Raw genomic sequence first — 20,400 nt, 5'->3', positions numbered from 1 at the left:
TATATCTTAATTAAATAACTGGCTTTTAAATTAATTTGTCTGCTGAATTTTGTTTTGAAATTGTTGATAATGAATATAGATTGAATATCTATAAACTGATTGATATTTATTTGCAAAATATATGAATAATGAAATGTCTTAATCTAATAGATTCTTATAAAATACAAGAATTTTTGTTTAATTATCGAAATACCCACAAATAACAACAAAAAAATTACCAATTTTATCTAATTTATACTTCTTCATATTGGCTTTAACTTGATGGCCCTATTGAAGTTTTGGCCTTCCTCTTTACTTTTACCCATCACATCCAAACTCTCAACCTTATTTTCTATTCATAGGCCTTCTCATTGTGTGCCCTTACCACCTAAGTCTGTTCACCATTATCTTAGTCTTAATAGGTACTACCTTTAAACCTAATATTCTTGTAGTTCGCACCGTATCCTTTCTTGATACCCCAGCAAACATCCTCAGCTTTCTCATCTCCATAGTTTGTTGACTTCTCTCATCTGTTTCTTTGGTTGGCCATGTTTCAGAACTATATAGAATAATTGGTTGTACTATGAAACGGTAAATTTTTCCCTTCAATTTGTATAGGATTCTTTAATCAAAGAGCCATGTAATAGACCCTCTTGTAACATATTTGCACATCCCTCTTTATTTGTTTTTCTCCGATAAAACTTCTCCCTGCTTTCCGACCCCCTCACCTCGATCTGATTCGCAGATTTTTCTCTATCATAGTCACAAATTTTTGCAATCCATCGCCAAATGTTCTTCTTCACGACTTCAAAAACATTTCACCCTTCTCTCCTCTCCTTTTTGAATATTTATGGCCAGAACTTTTCCCCCTTTTTCCATTCAATCGTCCTTACATTCGAAGCATTCATACCCATTTCTCTCTTGGGAAAACCGCTTTTATTGTCATAATTGTTCGTATTGCACTCTTCTTTATTATGCCCAAACCGACCACAACCCGCACATCTTAATCTCTCTTGTTTACCTGGACAATAAGGAGCTATATGTCCCAACTTCCCAAAACCAAAACATTTTGCCTCGCGACAATCTCTGAGCATATGACCTGGCTTATCACAATTAAAACAACTCATTATTTCTCTTTTTCGCGATTCAGAATTCTGTCTTATCTCCAATCTTCTTCCCCGAGAATTTTCGCTGGACTCTCTTCTATACGGTCGTAGCTCTTGATTATCTTCGAAACTTTGTTTATCCGAACTATGTAAATTTTTAATTACATCACTATCCGTCCACCCCTTAATTAGCTCCTGAACAGGTAACCAGGTTACTTTACCCATCATATCATCCTCTCCATTATGTCCTTCAATGGTCAATGTTTGTCTCTTCTCATTCTCCTGCCCCAAACTAAACTACAGAGACCTGCAGAGGTACCATTTGAACGGCCCGGCCCGGCCCGGTTTTAAATTTATTAGGCCCGGCCCGGATATCTTTAAAAAAAAATTTTTACGGCCCGCCGGCCTGGATTTAAAAATTTTTACGGCCCGGCCCGGCCCGGCCTGGATTTAAAAATTTAAGGCCCGGCCCGGATATTTTTTTAAAAAATTTTTTACGTCGGAATTTTTTAAAATTATATTCGACCTGGTATATACAAAAATTCACCTATGAGGTATTTTACCATATTTTTCAGCCAGTATTATCGCTTATTATTTAAAAAATACATGTAAAAAGCTAATATTTTGAGAATATTATATTGAATTTAAAAAAATTATAAAACTGTTATTTATAAAAATGGATATTTTGAGCATATACTATAGTTTATATTGCATTTATAAAAATAAAACTAATATTCATAAAAATGGTAATAATATTTGTCATATACTATATTTTATATTACATTTAAAAAAAATAAAACTAATATTTAATTTATAAAAATGGAAAATATTTTGAGAATATAATAATATTGTATTTAATTTACTATTTAATTTATAAAATAAAAATAAATCGCTATTTAAAAAAATGCATGTATAATAAATAGTATTTTGAAAATATAATCTAATTGCACAATATTAATATAATTTATTTTATAATATAAATTTTTAACAAAAGAAGATAATTGTATTATATAATATTGTAAAAAAAAATAATGAAAAATGTTGGATTAAAAACTTTCATGACTCAAGGTAAATATAATAAATGCAATAAATATTTGACAGTTTGCAAAGTAAAAAACCAGCATGATTGACGAAACCCTATACTCAAGAAAGATATTAAAAATTCACAAATTATCATGAAGAAAGAGAAGCATATCTACCTTTTCAGGTTGAAGATTACTTCTTCTTTCTTCAAGAATTCTCCCAGTAGTGGAAAAATTCGGCTCACAGCTTGCACTTAAAGCAGAAATTGCCAATTTTGCTAAAATTGGAAATTCGCTTTGATGAGCCGCCCACCACTCTAACAAATTATCCACCTTAAATGTTTTATCTATTATTTATGTAATTATAATATTCATCATCGGGTATTGACATATTACCAGAATTACCATCGCCCATTTGTCATAAAACGATTCAGTTTGTTTAACAACAGTCGTAATTTGACTGGTCGATGGTATTTCATTTACTTCGTGAGCCTCTTGTAATTTAATATAATCTTTTATATAGTTTTCCGTCATTTTGCGATCTGTCCCTGACTACATACGTAATTGCTTGAATTTGGGACAGAGAAAAAGAGAAATAAAATGATACTTGTGTAAAACAAATTTTTCAATTAAAAAATGCTTTATATTAAGTAAAATCAATTACAAATTTTAAGAAGTGATAATCCTTTATTTGATTGTTTTGGTAAAATTTATTCTAAAAATTTAGATATGAATTATAAAAAAATATATTAATAATACTTGAATATTGGGGCTTATTTAAGATATTCCTTTATTTGATTGTTTTGATAAAATATGTTGTAAAAATTTAGATATGAATTATAAAAAAATATATTAATACTTTGAATAAATTTGCAGGAATTTAATAATTAGATCGATCTATGGGTTGTTAGGTAATGTTAACCATCACCCAATATTATATTAATCATAACTATAATATAATATAATCTTATAACTAGTGTTGCGTAATCGGCTAATTTTAGCCGACTAAAAACGGCTTAGCCGAGATTTTAGGTGGAAAAATCGGCTAAGCCTAATTAGGTATAGCCTAAAAATCGGCTAAGCCTAAAAATCGGCTAAACCTAATTAGGCTAAGCCTAAAAATCGGCTAAGCCTAAAAATCGGCTAAGCCTAAAAATCGGCTAAGCCTAAAAATCGGCTAAGCCTAAAAATCGGCTAAGCCTAAAAATCGGCTAAGCCTAAAAATCGGCTAAGCCTAAAAATCGGCTAAGCCTAAAAATCGGCTAAGCCTAAAAATCGGCTAAGCCTAAAAATCGGCTAAGCCTAAAAATTGGCTAAGCCTAAAAATGGGCTAAGCCTAAAAATTGGCTAAAATAAATTAGTCAAAATTCTGCATAAAAGATTTCACCTAAAAGATTGTTTATTTATCTAATAAAATTTACAATATAATTCCTCAATAAAAGATGTATTTATAAAGAAGATTGTGAAAATCACTAATAAATTATATTAAAAAGAATATTACAATTTTACAATATAGCAGCATATTATTTTTTTTATTAAAATAACATCAAATAAATAAATTTATTTTCATTTCAAAATATAATAATATAAATAAAAAATATTAAATCATATCATGTTTATTTGTTGATAATAATAAAATATTTATATTAAATATAAATAAAATAAATTATTTTACTAAAATAAATAAATAATAATTAATACTAAGCATCGATGCAGAATTTTGACTAATTTAATTTTAGCAGATTTATATAGGCTTAGCCGATTTTTAGGCTTAACCTAATTAGGCTTAGCCGATTTTTAGTTTTAGCCGATTTTTAGGCTTACCTAATTAGGCTTAGCCGATTTTTAGGCTTAGCCTTATTAGGTTTAGGCGTAGTTTTTAGCCGATTACGCAACACTACTTATAACCATTAACTCATAATGTAAAAATTTTTATAAAAAATATTAAGGCCCGTCCCGGGTTTAACAATCTTAAGCCCGGCCCGGATATATTTTAAAAAAAAATTTTAGGCCCGGCCCGGATATGTTTAAAAAAAAATTTTTTAGGCCCGGCCCGGGTATATTTAAAAAATTTAAAAGGGTTTAGGGCCGGGCCTGCAGGTCTCTGATATTTTGTAATAAAATTATTCAAGATAAAAATTAGTTATATCTATTGATAATTTTTTAAAATTATAAAAATTTTTCAACTTTAAATGATAGTTATATTTAGAATTTGATAATTTTGAGACAAGTTTTTACAAACCCTACCTACTAAAGTAAATTAAATAATATTTTATTTAAAAATAAGAATTTTAAAAGTATTTTTTTATATTACAATATAATTGTTTGTTAAAGTCCATCTTGCGGATTAATATTTATGAAATTATGTTTTTAATATTTTTGGTCTAAATTTTATTCTATTTTAATGCATAAAAGTTCTTTAATACCAATATTACTAAAATATTTTTTTATAAAAATTATTTAATCATGATAATAGCAATTTATAAAGTGATAAAATAATTCATTATATTAATATACCTACCATAATTTGGCTCTCTTTTGATTGCTATAAATAATATCATGATTTAACCCTTTGGTTTCTCGGTGCATATGTTTCACTTCAATAATAAAATTATTTATACCCTCACCGTTTACCAGCTATTAACGGTTATAAATATGGCGCCAAAAATAAAAAACACTCAAAAATATTTTTTAAAAAAATTTCTTAGCCTTTTAATATACAGCCGATTGAAATTTTTTCCACCTAAAAAAGAACCTTTAATACATGGTGGGACATATTTAACCCGGCTTGATTTTTTTATTTTATTTAATACACAGATGTATAAATTTATCCTATTTAAAAAATTATATTATTTATGTTTATTTGAATATTTTCGCGCGCAAAAAGTTTCGTATTTTATCGATCCCGCCTTTTTATTTAATTTTATGCAAAATATTTTTTATAAAATTTTTAAATCAACTTTAGCAAAATTCTGGTACATTTGATAAATAAAAAATGATAAGAAGCATTTATATATTCTATATATTTATCATAAATATCAATATTTTTAAAAATTATCATTTATTTTTTTGGCAGTTACAAAAAATGTACCCGGTCATTTTGTCCCGCTGTGCAATAATGCTTATTTTACATTTATATTTTAAAAATGTTATATTTTTATAAAATTTTTCAAAAAAATTTTATTGTCTGATATATGTACAACTGATTCGGATTCCTTTTTGGAAATATACTCAAAGGAAGTCGAGGACAACATAATTGAATTAAATTGGAAGGCAATTACAATACCCCCACCAAGTTTTATATCAGATTACGGCTATGGTGATTATATAAGAGGTATCTATTTCGATTAAAAATTATCTAAAATCTTCTATCTCAAAAGATTCTTGACTTGGGTGTATCATCATACTTGCAAAGCATTCCAATATCGACTCCTTCAAAATTTCATAAAAAATATGTCGCTGATACAAGGAAAAAGGGATCGTATCATATTTCTATAAAAATTCTTGCAAGTGATTCGGAATCCCTGGAAAATATATTAGGACATCCTGGGAATGTTCTATTTGTAAAGTTTCGCTATGTATTAACGTTAAAAGAAATTGATTTTTCTTTTCATAACAAAAAATAATATATATAATACACAGTGGGAAAAATATGTCCCTCCCCAGTTATAAATTATTTTGTAATTATTGTATTTTATATTATAAAATTTCAATAAATATCAAAAAATAACATTTTAAACAATCTCAGTGATTATTTTATATAAGTTTTTATAGGCAATTTAGAATTTTTTTAGATGAAATGTAGCAATAAGATGTTAACGTACAACGATGGAGAATTATTTTTCTCTTCCTAATGATACCTTAAATTAAACTTTATCTTCATTATTTATTTCGGAAAATTTAACAAGAAATTAAATAATAATAATTGGAAAAAAATCATGCATTTTTTATGGGTAATTGGAATAGAGTTCTTATCAATTAATTGTTTACTGACTATAACAGTAAAATGTGACATGCCGACCATTTACAAATATAACAAGAAAATCTGCGAGCTTACAGAGTGTATACCCGAAATTGGCATTTATATGTCATACGTTAAATGACGAAAATTGAAATAAAACGGAAGTCAAATAAAATAGTTACAACGGTTTCGAAGGAATGCAATATTTCTAAAATATTATATTTGTAAAATTAGTTATCGTAATCCAGCAACAAATCTATTGCCCGTAAAAATTATTAATAAAATTTTTGATTGTATTATAATGTATTATGTGATTTAATAAAACATCTGCAATGATTCTAAATTATTATTGAATTCTGAAATTCCTAATGGATCTTTCAAAGAAAAAGAGAGAATATATTTTTATATAAAATATACTGACTTTAATTATTAAAAATTTGCATTGAAATCAGCTGTAATCAAAAAACAATCTTGCAGACAACGATTATTACATTGTGAAATAAATAAAATATATTCAAATTAAACTTAAAAAAAACATTATTTATTCAACAAGATGAATGAGTGAAAGAGTGAATCCTTTAAAAATAATCATTTAGGAAAAATAATTAATTAACCACTAAAATATGGTAAGGACTTAAAAGATTTTTTAAAATCTTATATAAAATAGAAATAATGACATTATCATTCATTTTTGTATCATAAATTAAATAAATCATTTTAATTATTAAGTTTTAAATAAAAGAAAAATTTTTAATTACTTTGTCTTGTCCTGATTTTAGATATGTTTTAATCAAGTCGAGATTATTTTCTATTTTATCTATTAGAATATTCTAGATAATATTGATTACACACGAAAGAAAATGAGAAATAATCCTTGTTACTATTGAGGATAATGCAATGAGCCTTATAGTCGCTAAAAATTGAGCCGTTTTGTCTTATATTTTTTATAAAAAAACTTAACACATCCATTGTTGAGGTTGTCTTATTATTAGTATCGTAGATTCGTAATTTTTACCATGTTATAAAATAAAAAACTGTTAGTTTTTGTATATTATATTATCGTCTGCCTATTCGTTTCATTAATTTCTAAATATCCCTGTAAAAAGATAAGCTATTTTGTATTATATTAAATTTTACTTATATAAAATTATTAAACTAGGTAAAGATTTTTAGCGCATTTCGAACGAAAGAGAAATCTTAATTCGTAGAAAATTTATTATCAAAACACTGATTTTTGATAATTTTTAACCAGTTTAAATTTATAAAAATTATAAGCTAAATGACGTCTCGTATTTTAAAATTTTTAATTTTATTTTACTTTTTAGTATTGTGTTATAAAAATCAATCATAAAATTTTCTCAAACCTGTTACATATATATTATGATTCTCCCGAAGGTGTCCTTGACATGAGTAAACATGTCTTATTCATTTAAGTCGCCATAATATATATTGGTTATTTATTTTATTAAATGATTTTTTTATAATTTTCCGCGCAAACATATCTACTTAAAAATATGCTTCACAAACATTTATCATCCGGGCATTTATTGATATATTTCTTTAAATTTCTAGTTGATATTTTGAATGATACTATTTGAAAAAAAGTGTTGCAATATCTTTGTCTAGGTGTATTTTAAGACATGTTTAAACTAAAATACTAAATCTATAAATAATATAGAAATATTTAATAAGATATTCATGATATGTTCTAATAAATTCAGTTCAGAACACTGTACAGAGATTAGAGATCTGCAAATTTAGGTCCGGCCCGAGCCTAATTCTATTTAACGTAATCGGGTTTAGACCGGGCCTTATATTTTTAAAAATAATGGGGCCGAGTCATGTATGTCCTTGGAAATTTTTTTAAATATATCTAAATCTATCAATTTTATATTGAATTTTTTATATAAAATAAAAATTTTTGATTTTATTTATTGAAACTAAACGACATAATACATATGTCTTATATTTTGAGTAATTATAAAAATTAATTTCTATATTTAAATAAATTCGGGCAGGGCCGAGCTTGAAAAATATGGCCTGATGCAGATCACTAACAGAGATATCAAACACAATGGTTTGTAAAACGGTTGTTATAGAAATAGATAGCCATTTAGGAGAGTTAAAAGCAATAGTTGACAATGAGAAATAATTAGATATAGATTATATATGCAAAATTCTTAACGGGCCTAAACGAGCCGGGGAGTGAGTCCTCTGATATGTATTATATGAATATGAAATTTAGGGGTTCTGGAGTATATTGATTTTACCGAAGAAACAAAATCATTTCAAAAATCTTTGAAATCCTTTGAAATGACAGTCTTAATATAACACAAATTTCTATAAACTTCGTATTTATACAATTTAAAAAAAAAGTTGTTTCATATATATCTCTTTTAAAATGTACTGGTATAGTCTTTTCTTTGCACTATATGCCCCCGTATATTCATATTGTTACAAAATGGTTGCTCTTTTAAAGAATAAGTCATTTTACCAACTTTTGTCTAGAGGAAATTGAATGAATACATTCAAAATCCTTATTTTTCTCATTTTTTTTTAAATCAAAAGTTGCAATTTTTCAAATAATCCATATAGAAATTCCTGATTTGCGTATATTTTATTTATATGATTATCAGCATTTTAAAAATTAAGTTTTAAATTCTTTTGTGAACAGCACAGTTACTAATAATAAATATATCGCGGAAGATAAGTGAGCCACCCCACAAACTTCACATTGGCAAAATCCAGCTATGATATTTGATGATACCAAAGAATGAAATATAATAAATATACGAACCATAATTTTCCCCATAAAACAATATGTGCAATATATATTACATTAGATAGTAAAGGAAGAGATAACGGGGAGGGGGAAGGGAGTCTCAGTATTTCTAATTATATTTTTCATTCGATTAGATAAGGTTTATAAAAAATCAAAAATATCAGTCCTTAACACGGCCCGAGTCGGTCTTTATAGGTGGTTAAAGGTGTAAGTGTGCCATTCATTAGGATCACAAATACTTTAATTGAAGATCTTTTTGAAGAATTTCACTGTCACCGATCCAAAAATAACTCGCTATTTTGGAATGTGCCTATTAACATTTTTTTGCCTTATTTTAAAAATTTATTTCATTATCTATTTTTAGTATTAAAATTGATTAAATTAGGCTAATGAGATTATCCATCTATTAAAAAATTACACTTTTAATTTTTTTTACGCGAAATTTAAAATATTTTTGTGTCAGTACTAGGATATAAGATAATTAAGAGTCGTCAACAGATAAATTCTTATCGGCCATGTCGAAGATTAGTCTCTCTAAGCCCTTAAAAAAGTCAAAAAATTAATTTATTATCTTCATATTGTAATTCGTGACCCTAAACAAAATCCTGGCCTTCTAATGTTCTTTTCTTAATTGTAGGTTGATTTTTTTTAATTAAAAATAAATCCTTGTTTAAAAATACATAAACTGATTTGCAAAGGGATATCATTAGACTCTGCCCGAAAAAGCCCGGTCTGAATTTTTTTTTATGTTATACCCTGACCCAAAATTATTTTTAAAAATTAGTCTCACAAAGCAAATTCGATCCTTGGAAGGAGGGTCAGGCGCGGCCTTGTAGATCACTAATACACGCCCCGCCAAAACCTGTCCCAGGTCTTCATATTTAAGAAAAATTTAGATTCAAGATGTTAAATTCCCATAAATATTGTTTATATTTTTATGCACCATATAATTGAGAAGAATACTTTATCATTTTAAGTAACTTATATATAAAATATTATTAGAAAAAATGTTTAAAAAAATTAAATTACTTTTGACGTGATAAAATCTAAATATTTTTTAAATTTTCATAAACATATTTCTGTGAAACATTTTTAAAACCATTGGAGCATCTTAATTTAGATATACACATGGTTTAAATTTTAAATATGAAAATTAAAAATGGTAAATATCTTAGTTAATTAGGTATAAATTTATTTTTAAAGAAATTACTTGCCCCGGTATAACACTATCCCCGGTCTCCCCTACATTTGTGTTCATTTGTTTTATTTTTTTGCAAATTTGTATGTTTGATAAACTCAATATAAATTTATAATAATTAATCTCTATAACTTTTTTTTATTTACCTCTTTTTTCTCATTTAAATAAAACCAAATTATTTTATTTCTATTTCAAATACATACATCTTAAATGTAAACATTTTATACGAATCAAAGGAAACGCGTTTTTCGCTATTCAAAAAATGTTACGCATTACTCGTTACTTAAAAAGTACTAAATATTATACCTTGAATCGAGTTATCAAAAATATTTTTTACACAAAAATTAACATAATCATTATAAAAATCAACATTTTATTCCATTTTAAAATATGAGAAACGATACATATCTCTGGTTTCAGCTTTGATTTATTTAGTAGCAATAGCGCAAAAGTAGTAAATAGACTTTATGGCATCACTGGGAAATGTGGTACCAAAATTTTTTTCTACATAATTTATAACAATATAAGGAACCTATGAGATATATTTTCTTAAAATTATATGAGATCGCACTTGCATTTCCAATATGTAAATTTAAAGATTTTGATCCGCTATTAAGAGATAAAAACCAATAAAAAAAATATACCCAAATGTTCGCTCAAATTGGTCACAAATCTATTTAAATGTTTAAAGTTTAAGATATGGGTTAGGTTTATTTAATTTAATGGGTATAAAGAATTACAGTACAACTAGCGTTGCAAACCATTTGAGCAGATTTTTTAAAACAAGGCTAACTCAGTATTATATTCAAGTATTAGACAAGCCTGAAGATGCGAAATTTCGAGGCTTATGTAATCATTTTCTTGTTAAAATATTGAGTTATCCGTTTTTTAAAATCGGTTAAAATGGAGCGATTTTACATCAATTCATATAACAATTATCTTTTAGTGATATTTATTCTAAAACTAAACACGAAAATCATAATGTAAGAAATATGTTGATCTGAGATGAAAATGAATGCGAACATTTTATACGTTCCTTATAACAAAAGCAAATAATATAAATTTTATACGCAAATATAATTTTTTCTATTATCCTATTATTTATTGGGTTAATTTAACTCATTTTACGAATATAATAATCTCTGAATCATACAATTTTTCGAATATGTGACAACTATATTATTTGACTCCCATTTAATTTCAATTTCTGAAGAATTCAAGTCATTCAACCTGATGGTATAATTGTAAGGCAAATAAATGCCTATAACGGGTAGAAATTCAGTTATTTTAGAGATTTTTTTTCATATCTGTAAATGGTCGTCTGATCACATTTTGATTTTACTGTTACAGTGACTAAGCCATCAAAAATTGATGAAAATGTTATCCCTATTAAATATATTTGCCAAGAGATTTTTATTTTATAATTAGGACTATATCCTTGATAATGTGTATACTCTCAAATGCTGTAATAACTGTCAAACGACAAAATTTTTTTCATCAATATATCACATATTTCAGAGTCATTCAACAATTTGGGTTCGCGTACTAATTGGGTAATGTCTAAGATATTGAAGTTTAGAATATAATAGGAAAGTGGTTCGAATTTATTCTTCGACAATTTAGAAATTATATTGGCAGAATTGTCAGGAATTTGGCATTTGGCGCATTCATTTTTGGCCCATTTTATGAGAAATTGAAAAATTATTTGGCTCGGTATAATTTTTTCATTATCTAATCGTGTAAAATATCTTTGTATTAAATCGATGGACGATGCATTTAGTAAATCATTCGAATTCAAAAAATTTGATCCATAAAAATTAGTGATAAGAAGCTAAAAATCACATGTTCATTAAATAATATATTAATACTCTATTTACTTGTAAAAACTTTCACCTTCAATTTCTATATGAATTGATGATGCTAGGTATAGTTTTAAAATACTACTCTTTAACATAGAAGTTATCTGGCTTCTTATTCATTTCCTTAATACATATTATGATTAAATCTTTTACAGTGTATTTTTTTGCGCCGTACAAGATTTCTATAAGTGTATCAATATTTAATTTTACTAAATCAGCTTCCTTTGTATATATATATAGCTAGCTTGTGAAATTTAAAAAGATTTTTATATAAAAAGTTATCAAAGTTTACTACAAAATTATTTCAAAACTTTCCATGGACATATCCTCAATTTTCAAGCAACTATCTTCCAACTTCACACTACCAAAAAACATGGTATAAAACATTTCACTTCTATAAGACAAAATATTTTTATGGGCGTATATTATTTTTCCTTCCACCTGATGTAATTTGGTTTGAATGGAGGAAATATATAATGTAATTAAATAACCTGGAATCTAACATCTGACATGTACGAATTTTTGTATAAACTTTTACCAATTTCCATTTGATCATCCATTAATTTAAAATCTTCCATTATTTTCTAAATAAAAACGTATTTTTAAATCTTTAAGTTATTTAGTAAAGTAATAGTATTATTTGTGTAGATTTTTAATTATTTATATTTACTTTTGCAGAACTGAATATTTTATATGAAATAGGGGGGTGGCAGCTTAAGCTTATTAATTTATATAACCCTCTCAAAGAATTAGAATTAAAAATTTCAAACATGGGCAGTTGTGACGAAAACTTCAAAGGTTTGTACTTGAGCTAATATCGCGAAAAATATATAGTAACTTTTAACTTAATTTAATCGTCCACAAAAATAAAAGAATTAACACCATGATCTGGGTTGAAAAAATTTGGGCCTCAATTGAGCTTTGATTTTAAATAAATATTATACCTTTTTTTCCAGAATAATATTTGAAATTCTTGGTTTGAAGTAGAATCTTTATTATTTTAAAAAAATTTATAAAATATTTTAAAATTAATATAAACATATTCTCTGAGAAATTGATGTTTATTTTTAGATTTATAAAAATGCTCTGCAAAATACTTGCTTATTTATTAAATTTCTCATTTTATTTTCCATATCCTGATTTATGTAATAAATAAATAAATAATGTGTTACTTTTATAAAACTATATTTTTCCCATTTTCATTACAATGAGGAGGCATAGTAGCTAAAATAATTAAAATATTTATGAACGAAAACACATATAGGATTCGCATTTCTGTAGTTATAATTCAGTGTCCAGTAAAAAATATGTGCATTGAGAGAATGAATATATTTTTTAAAAAAATATTATTGAAACTTTAATTTTAAAAAATAGGTTCGGTAAAATTTAAAGGATTCGAGTTCTACAGCCCATATTAAAATATATGAAGCCAAACTAACCAATAAGTTTTGAAACCATTGGCCAGTGGGCGAATTTTCTTTAAAAAACCATGGATGAGCGGGTCTTCGGGTTAAACTTAATACCCAACCATTCCAGATCTCGTATAAATTAAAAATATATTTCTTGTATAAAATTATATTTATGTCAGGGATTCAATAATTTTTTATACCCACCTTTTATTACATTAATAATATCAAATCCAATTTCCAACAATGAATCAGTAGTATTTAAATTTTTTATTATATGTTTTTTTAATGTACCGTCATTCATCTAAAGGAGAATTTTTTTTGTAAATTCACATTTATTTTATTTAGCTATTTATCACAGGAAGTGAAAATAAGAATGCAATGATATGCAATCTTTTTTGAAAAATTTTTTTAAAAAAAACTTTAATTTTGTGAGCTATACATATTGATGGTCATAAATCATATCTCCATTTTTTTCATCTTTTTTTTTATCCAATTCCAAAAATAAAAACAACAAATATTATATTAAATATATTATTTCTCCTTGTCATCGCCGTTATAAGACTTTTGGCAGCCCAGGATAAAAAAAATAATTTAATGATTCTTTAAAAAAGATATTAAGCTTTTTTGATTATATTTTGTAATAATATTTTTTGTAATGAGAACTAGAAGCAGGGTTGCCAGGTCAAAATTTTCAAATTGTGGGAGAAATTAGGTATTTTGTGGGAGAAATATAAAAATTGTGGGAGAAATTGCTAAAAAATAGAATTGACTTAGTTATCCACTTATTATTTTTTATAAATATAAAATCTAATCTATTTTCCAAAATAAAATAGGTAATTATTTTTCAAAATAAAATAGCTAACTTTTTTTAAAATAAAATAGCTAACTTTTTTTCAAAATAAAATAGCCAACTATTTTTCAAAATAAAATAGCCAACTATTTTTCAAAATAAAATAACCAACTATTTTTCAAAATAAAATATCCAACTCTTTTTCAAAATAAAATAGCCTAACTATTTTTCAAAATAAAATATCCAACTCTTTTTCAAAATAAAATAGTTAACTATTTTCCAAAATAAAATACCCAACTATTTTTCAAAATAGGTAATTACTGTACGACACAAAATTTCTTAGAGTACTATCTTTATTATTAAAAAAACATATTGATTTATTATAATATATTAATTTTGTTTAAAAATAATAACCAACGATATTTTTTAAATACAAAAGAATGTAAACAAGATAAAATTTTATAAAAAATTGTAATTTTACAATGTAAAAAAATAAATGGGGGAAGGGAATATGATATTTTGAGGTATCAAAAATCTTCAAAGCATAAATCAGTACAGGGCATTCTATCAACATCTATTTCAAAACAAAAATATTTTTCAAAAATAAGAAATAATATAGATGCAACTACAGTTGCGGAAATGGTAAATACCTATCATGCAGTACAACATTCAGAGAGTTACTCAACATCTCAATGTTGGTAGAATCTTTCCCCATAATATTTAACGACTAATATAAATGAATAGAATACTTTGTAGAACACAAAATGAGCAAGGCTATCAACAATGTTTTAGGATATAAATCCAGAAGGTCAATTCTTGACGATTTGAAAGATGTGCAAACATATGCAATTCTAACAGATGCATCTAATAAGGAGATATCAAAACATTTCCCTTGATCCTCCCCTATTTCAACAAAATTAATGTCATTTTAATAAAACTATTAAAAAAATTTTCTCCAGATATGAAATATCCAAAGACATAGCTAACCATATATAATGGTAAATATGGCAGATTTGGCATTACCAATGAATTGCATGGTAGCTTTCTGATCTGATAATTCCTCAGTGAATTTGGCAAAAACCAGAATGTATTTACAGAATTGAGTCAGCATAATGTTGGTTGACAGGTTCCTCCTAATACGCGCAATCGTAGAATTTTAAAATACAAACCTTTAAAAAATAAATAGATTATAAAAGCTGTCCTATTTGAAAATAATTTTCAAAAATAAATGGCAGAAGTATATTTAGGAATTTTACATATAGGAAATCTACTATATGCTGTTAATATGCAGTTGCAATCAGAAGAATATAATTTAATAAAGGCTCACTAAATTATGCTGCAGAAATACCAAAGTAAGAATATTACTATTATCGGATAATTATTAATAAGATTTAATATGATGTCATGTTTGAGGAGATTGTAATGCTTCTTTATTTTTATGATTTGCCAAAATATTCAAAATATTAATTTTACAATGTAAAAAATAAATTTATTTGATTTTATGCAAATGTATAAATAAGATTTTATAAAATATAGAAAGTCAAATTGTTATAGTTAATTATATTTTATATGAGATTTAAATAATGGAACTAAACGTTTACCGTCGTTATTAAGATATTTATAAAAATCCTGGCATGACATTTTATAATTTTGTTTAACCATTAACTCGGCCTCTTAGGATATCTTAAGCTTAGATTAAAGATGATTAAGATAATAATATTTTCTAAGATGAGTTCCACTTTCATTGCTAATTTTTAAAAATATTACTTCTAATATTAATAATATATTTTTTAATATATAATAGTACATAAGCAATTTATATTGAAAATAATTTTTCTTTTTATATATTTTATTATAACATTTTATTGTCCAAAAAACAACATCAGTATTGGAAACTAGTGCTTTAACCTCAAAACAATCTAAATCTCACCTAGAAGATAACTATCCTGGTATATATAAATAAAAATAAAAAAAGCACTAGTTTCCCATACTATTCTAACTTCAAATTTTGAAAATGTCGAATGGATTGGATGGAGAATTTAAAATTAGCGGAAAAATAAAATAAAAGAACTAGACATATTTTTCGAATATTTAAAATTTATTTTAAAAATATAAAAATAATCAAATACTGTCTCTCAAAATTATTATTTATATATTAAAAACATTAAAATGCTAAACAAAAAATTGTGGGAGATTTTTGTGGGAGATTGTGGGAGATTTCTAATTGTGGGAGTTTTGTGGGAGTGAGATGTATGTGGGTAAACTAAAAAATTGTGGGAGACTCCCACTGATGGGGGAGGCATGGCAACCCTGACTAGAAGCATATAATACTCTATTAAATTTTAATCATAAATGAGTAGGGCACGTTATAAAAATGAATATTATCGTAAACTAAAGAAAAATATCTACCGTCCTTAAAAGAATCCTTAGAATTAGAGTCATAATTAATAAGTGGTTGTAAAATTTTTTGATCTAAGTGTCTCCTCAAAATACTTTTATCTGTCTTATTTTGGAACATCATGTCACTTTCTTTATGTGTGACCATGCCTTTAAACCAGTTGTCATCACCTTGTACTTGTACCAAACAAAATCTCCTACGTTAAAGGTTCTACCTCGCCTTTTTATATGCAAAAGAGGATATTATGTCTGTAATCTTAATGATGAGTCTATATCATTTTCTATTAGAATTATCAAGTCAGTGCTGTGTCATACATGATAGTAGGTAAGTTTTAATTAATTTGAGCGGTTCTGTGGATGCCACGATAGTTGGAATGGTTAAGGTAACCTTTAATACTAATGGATATACTTGGTAAGGGTTCATTTTGCCCAGTGTTAATATATAAAAATTTCTAATGGAGTTTTTATTGGATGCTTATTCACCAAAATTTTTAATTTCAGAGGCTTATGAGAGAAAAAATTCTACATTCTCCTTAAGATTTGTAAGATCCTTTTTTCACGTAAAATCTGTCTCGTTTTTTTCCTTCTTCAAATGGAAATACTTATTTAAATTGAAGAAGGATACTAAGTTGAATCAAATCACTAATTTTTTAAAAAAAGAACAATATGTGACTCATAAAAAGCAATAAACGATTATTAAATATAATTTTATTTTTGACCAAAATTTTCGGACATTACCATTCCATCTTGGTCTTACGCGCGAAAGAATCTTCTCCAAGCCGATTATCTAAGAGGAAGTTTAACGTCCTTAGATTAGTTAAACTGTAATGATCTGAACTTTTAGACTAAAAAATGGACATAGATAAAATTACATAAAACTAGATTAAAAAATATTAATTCTTTGCCAAAGATATTATCAAAATTGATCAATAAGTTTTTCCTATATTTAATTTTAAAACTTTAATGTTGATTTTCTCATTTTAAACATTTGCGCAAATGGAGCACTCCAATTCTAGACCCAAGATATATATACTAAATAAACATATATCACAAAATACAACAGTTAAAGTTAAAAAAAATAACTGCCATCAAATAAAATTTAAAATACATGTGAAGGTGATGAGATAATTGTTATAAATTATTATTTTATATAACGTGATATATAGAGATTTTACCCTCTGGCGTTGAAAGTTCGACAGAGCTACGCTAGGTATACCTCATTTCCATCTAATTGTATCTAATTTAATTTGGGTGAAAAAGTAAAGTATGAGTAGCCCTCTAGTTGTGAGCAAGCGGCACGTACTTGTATGCGCAACATATCGTAAAATGTTGCTTAAACGTCTATAGGCTTAAAAAAAGAGCGGTGCAAATAAAGAGCCCATACCCGAGACTCTACAGTATAATATAATTACTTTAAAGGTGATAATTTTAAGTTAAAAAAACATTTTTGTTTAATTGCTATAGTTGATTACAAATCAGTTTTGAGAAGATTTACTTTGATTACTTTATATATTGAAGAATTAGTAGATGGGGAGCCTAGTTAGTAAAAAAAATTATGACTTTACTCGAAACCTAAATTTATATTATTATAATTATTATCCAATCAACCTTATTTTCATCGGTTGATTGGCATTACGCATAAAAATGTATAAATTTGTATAAAAATACGACATGCCACCCCTTTATGGGATCAGGGCATGTCGGCAAACCAAAAAAATTTTACATGTATCGGCATGTCGGTAAACCAAAAAATTTTTTTTACATGTATCTATTTATATTTGCGAGAAAAAAAAATTAACGTTCATGCTTACATTAATGTTACGCGAATATTCCCATACATAGTCACCTTAGGCCGACATGGGATTGCCCCATAAATCATCTGCGCTAGTCGTCGGTAGAACACCAGTGGTTATAGTGGCCACAGCTCTCTGCAACACATCTCCTTCCCTATGTCCGCGAGATTCCCCCAATTGTTACACCCCATCATTATAATTTTGTCTTTTTCGGAGGACGTCTATCAGTAGGTATGGTCGGTCCTATAGAACAGAAGTTGTCGGCTGCCCCAAATTCATCTCGTTATATATCCTCTTTTGTCCCTCATGTGGATCTACCCGCGGATTCTCCGATAACACCCCCATAGGTACACGATCCCTGGGTAGTTGCGTGCATTGATGTCTAAGATGACCCTCGCCCTGACAATTATAACATCTTTTCCGTCTAATCCCATATGTCGGTGGCTGATTTTCATTCCGGCGTCCTTCTCCCAGGGTCATACCATCATGCTTCTTGATCAACGTGACCTGGAGATAAAAATCTCCAAGATCCACGAGTCGGGAGGTTGTCTCCATCTCTCGAATGTGGTGAAATATTTATGGATATCTGGTTCAAGGATATACGTTGACTTTTTCTTTATCTTAGTTTTCAGAAAAATAGTAGTAATTATTTAATGTAAAAAAAAAATGACTTTACAACAACAAAAATTTTAATTTAATAAAAAAAATATAATTTACAATTTAACAAAAACAGATATATTCTTTTTTTTTTTTTTAAAAAAAAATATAATTTACAATTTTGGGGAATTAAAAAAAATAATCCAACAACTTATACCATATTCTTCATCATTAAGAATAATTTAAATAAGATATTCCTTGAAATAAAACATTATTGATTGTAATTTGGACTCTAAAGAAAGTTAGAACTAATAATAAAAAATAGGTCAGAATACATTAAAGTAATTGGAAATTACTAATCATTTTTTTAAATATTTGGTATTAATTATAATCAATGGTATTCAAATGAAATCAATTTTTTTATTTTCATTTTAAAAATATATAAATCAATTCCTTGATGAATGGGCCAGCCTATGGTTTGGGGACTTCACTTGCATCGATCTAAATTATCCAGTAAACCATAACATTGATCAACTCGGTTTATCAAAATCTCAGAAAATCAGCAAATATACGGTTCCATATTCAACCTTGCTCTACTCTAATCTTTTTCAGTAGAAATGCTCTAACTTTTTTTTATGAACTTAGAATGATCCACGACTAGGTCAGATTACAAAGAATTCACCTTTTACGACTATTTCTTTCTATCTTTCTTTAAACTATTACAAAAATATATTAAATTTTGAGCAAAAATATTTTAAGGATAAACCCCATTTGACGGATAATATTATTAGCCAAAATAATTAATCATAATATTTTAAGCTTCATACATAATAACCATATTCTTTTTTAAAAGAAAAAAATTATTTTAAAATAGTGAGTTATTTTTGGATATCAGTTACAGTGAAATTCTTCAAAAAGATCTTATTTTAAAGTATTTGTAATTTGCCACGTGAATGGTACACTTCGATCCGGTTTGGGGGCCATTTTTAAAAAAATCTAACTAAACCTTGGACGACATATAGAGACCGACTCGGGCCGTTATCATGACCTATTATTTTGATTTTTAATACACCTATATAATAAAAAATATAAATGAAAATTCTATCAATTTTATGTCAAATATCAGCTGTAGTAAGAATTTTACAAAAGAAAAGTTTTTGAGTGGCTGACTCATATTTTTGTCTTGGATATTTTTAATTTAAACTATATAGAATAATGCATTTAATTTATAAATAAAATAATGTATGCCATTGGAAATTTGCAACTACATCGACCAGGATAATAATTAACAGTTATTTTGGCAGACATTTTATTAATATATCTAATATGAAAATCACATCAATTTTATGCAAAAATATTATTTGATAAAAGTTGCTTTGATTTCATCTATCAATCCCAAATGGCCAAGATTTTCCGGTTCATTTTTGGAAGAATATGACTTAACAAATGAAAAATTTTGATGTCTATGGATTCAAAATTCTTAACTCACTCTTTATCATGAATATTA

The 20,400-nt window shown here is 26.6% G+C and overlaps 1 protein-coding gene across 1 annotated transcript; it reads right to left on the bottom strand.

Moving 5' to 3' along the window:
• Positions 1-827: 827 nt before the first annotated feature.
• LOC135930925 (CCHC-type zinc finger nucleic acid binding protein-like) lies at positions 828-1,310 on the bottom strand. Its single transcript, XM_065467725.1, has one exon. The coding sequence runs from the start codon at positions 1,308-1,310 to the stop codon at positions 828-830; it is 483 nt and encodes a 160-aa protein (XP_065323797.1).
• Positions 1,311-20,400: the final 19,090 nt, after the last annotated feature.

The sequence above is a fragment of the Gordionus sp. m RMFG-2023 genome, chromosome 1 (assembly GCF_954871325.1).
Source record: "Gordionus sp. m RMFG-2023 chromosome 1, tfGorSpeb1-WG-v2, whole genome shotgun sequence".
NCBI classification, from domain to species: domain Eukaryota; kingdom Metazoa; phylum Nematomorpha; class Gordioida; order Chordodea; family Parachordodidae; genus Gordionus; species Gordionus sp. m RMFG-2023.
Note: the sequence above shows the minus strand (reverse complement) of the source record. Positions and strands in the feature narration are given on the sequence as shown.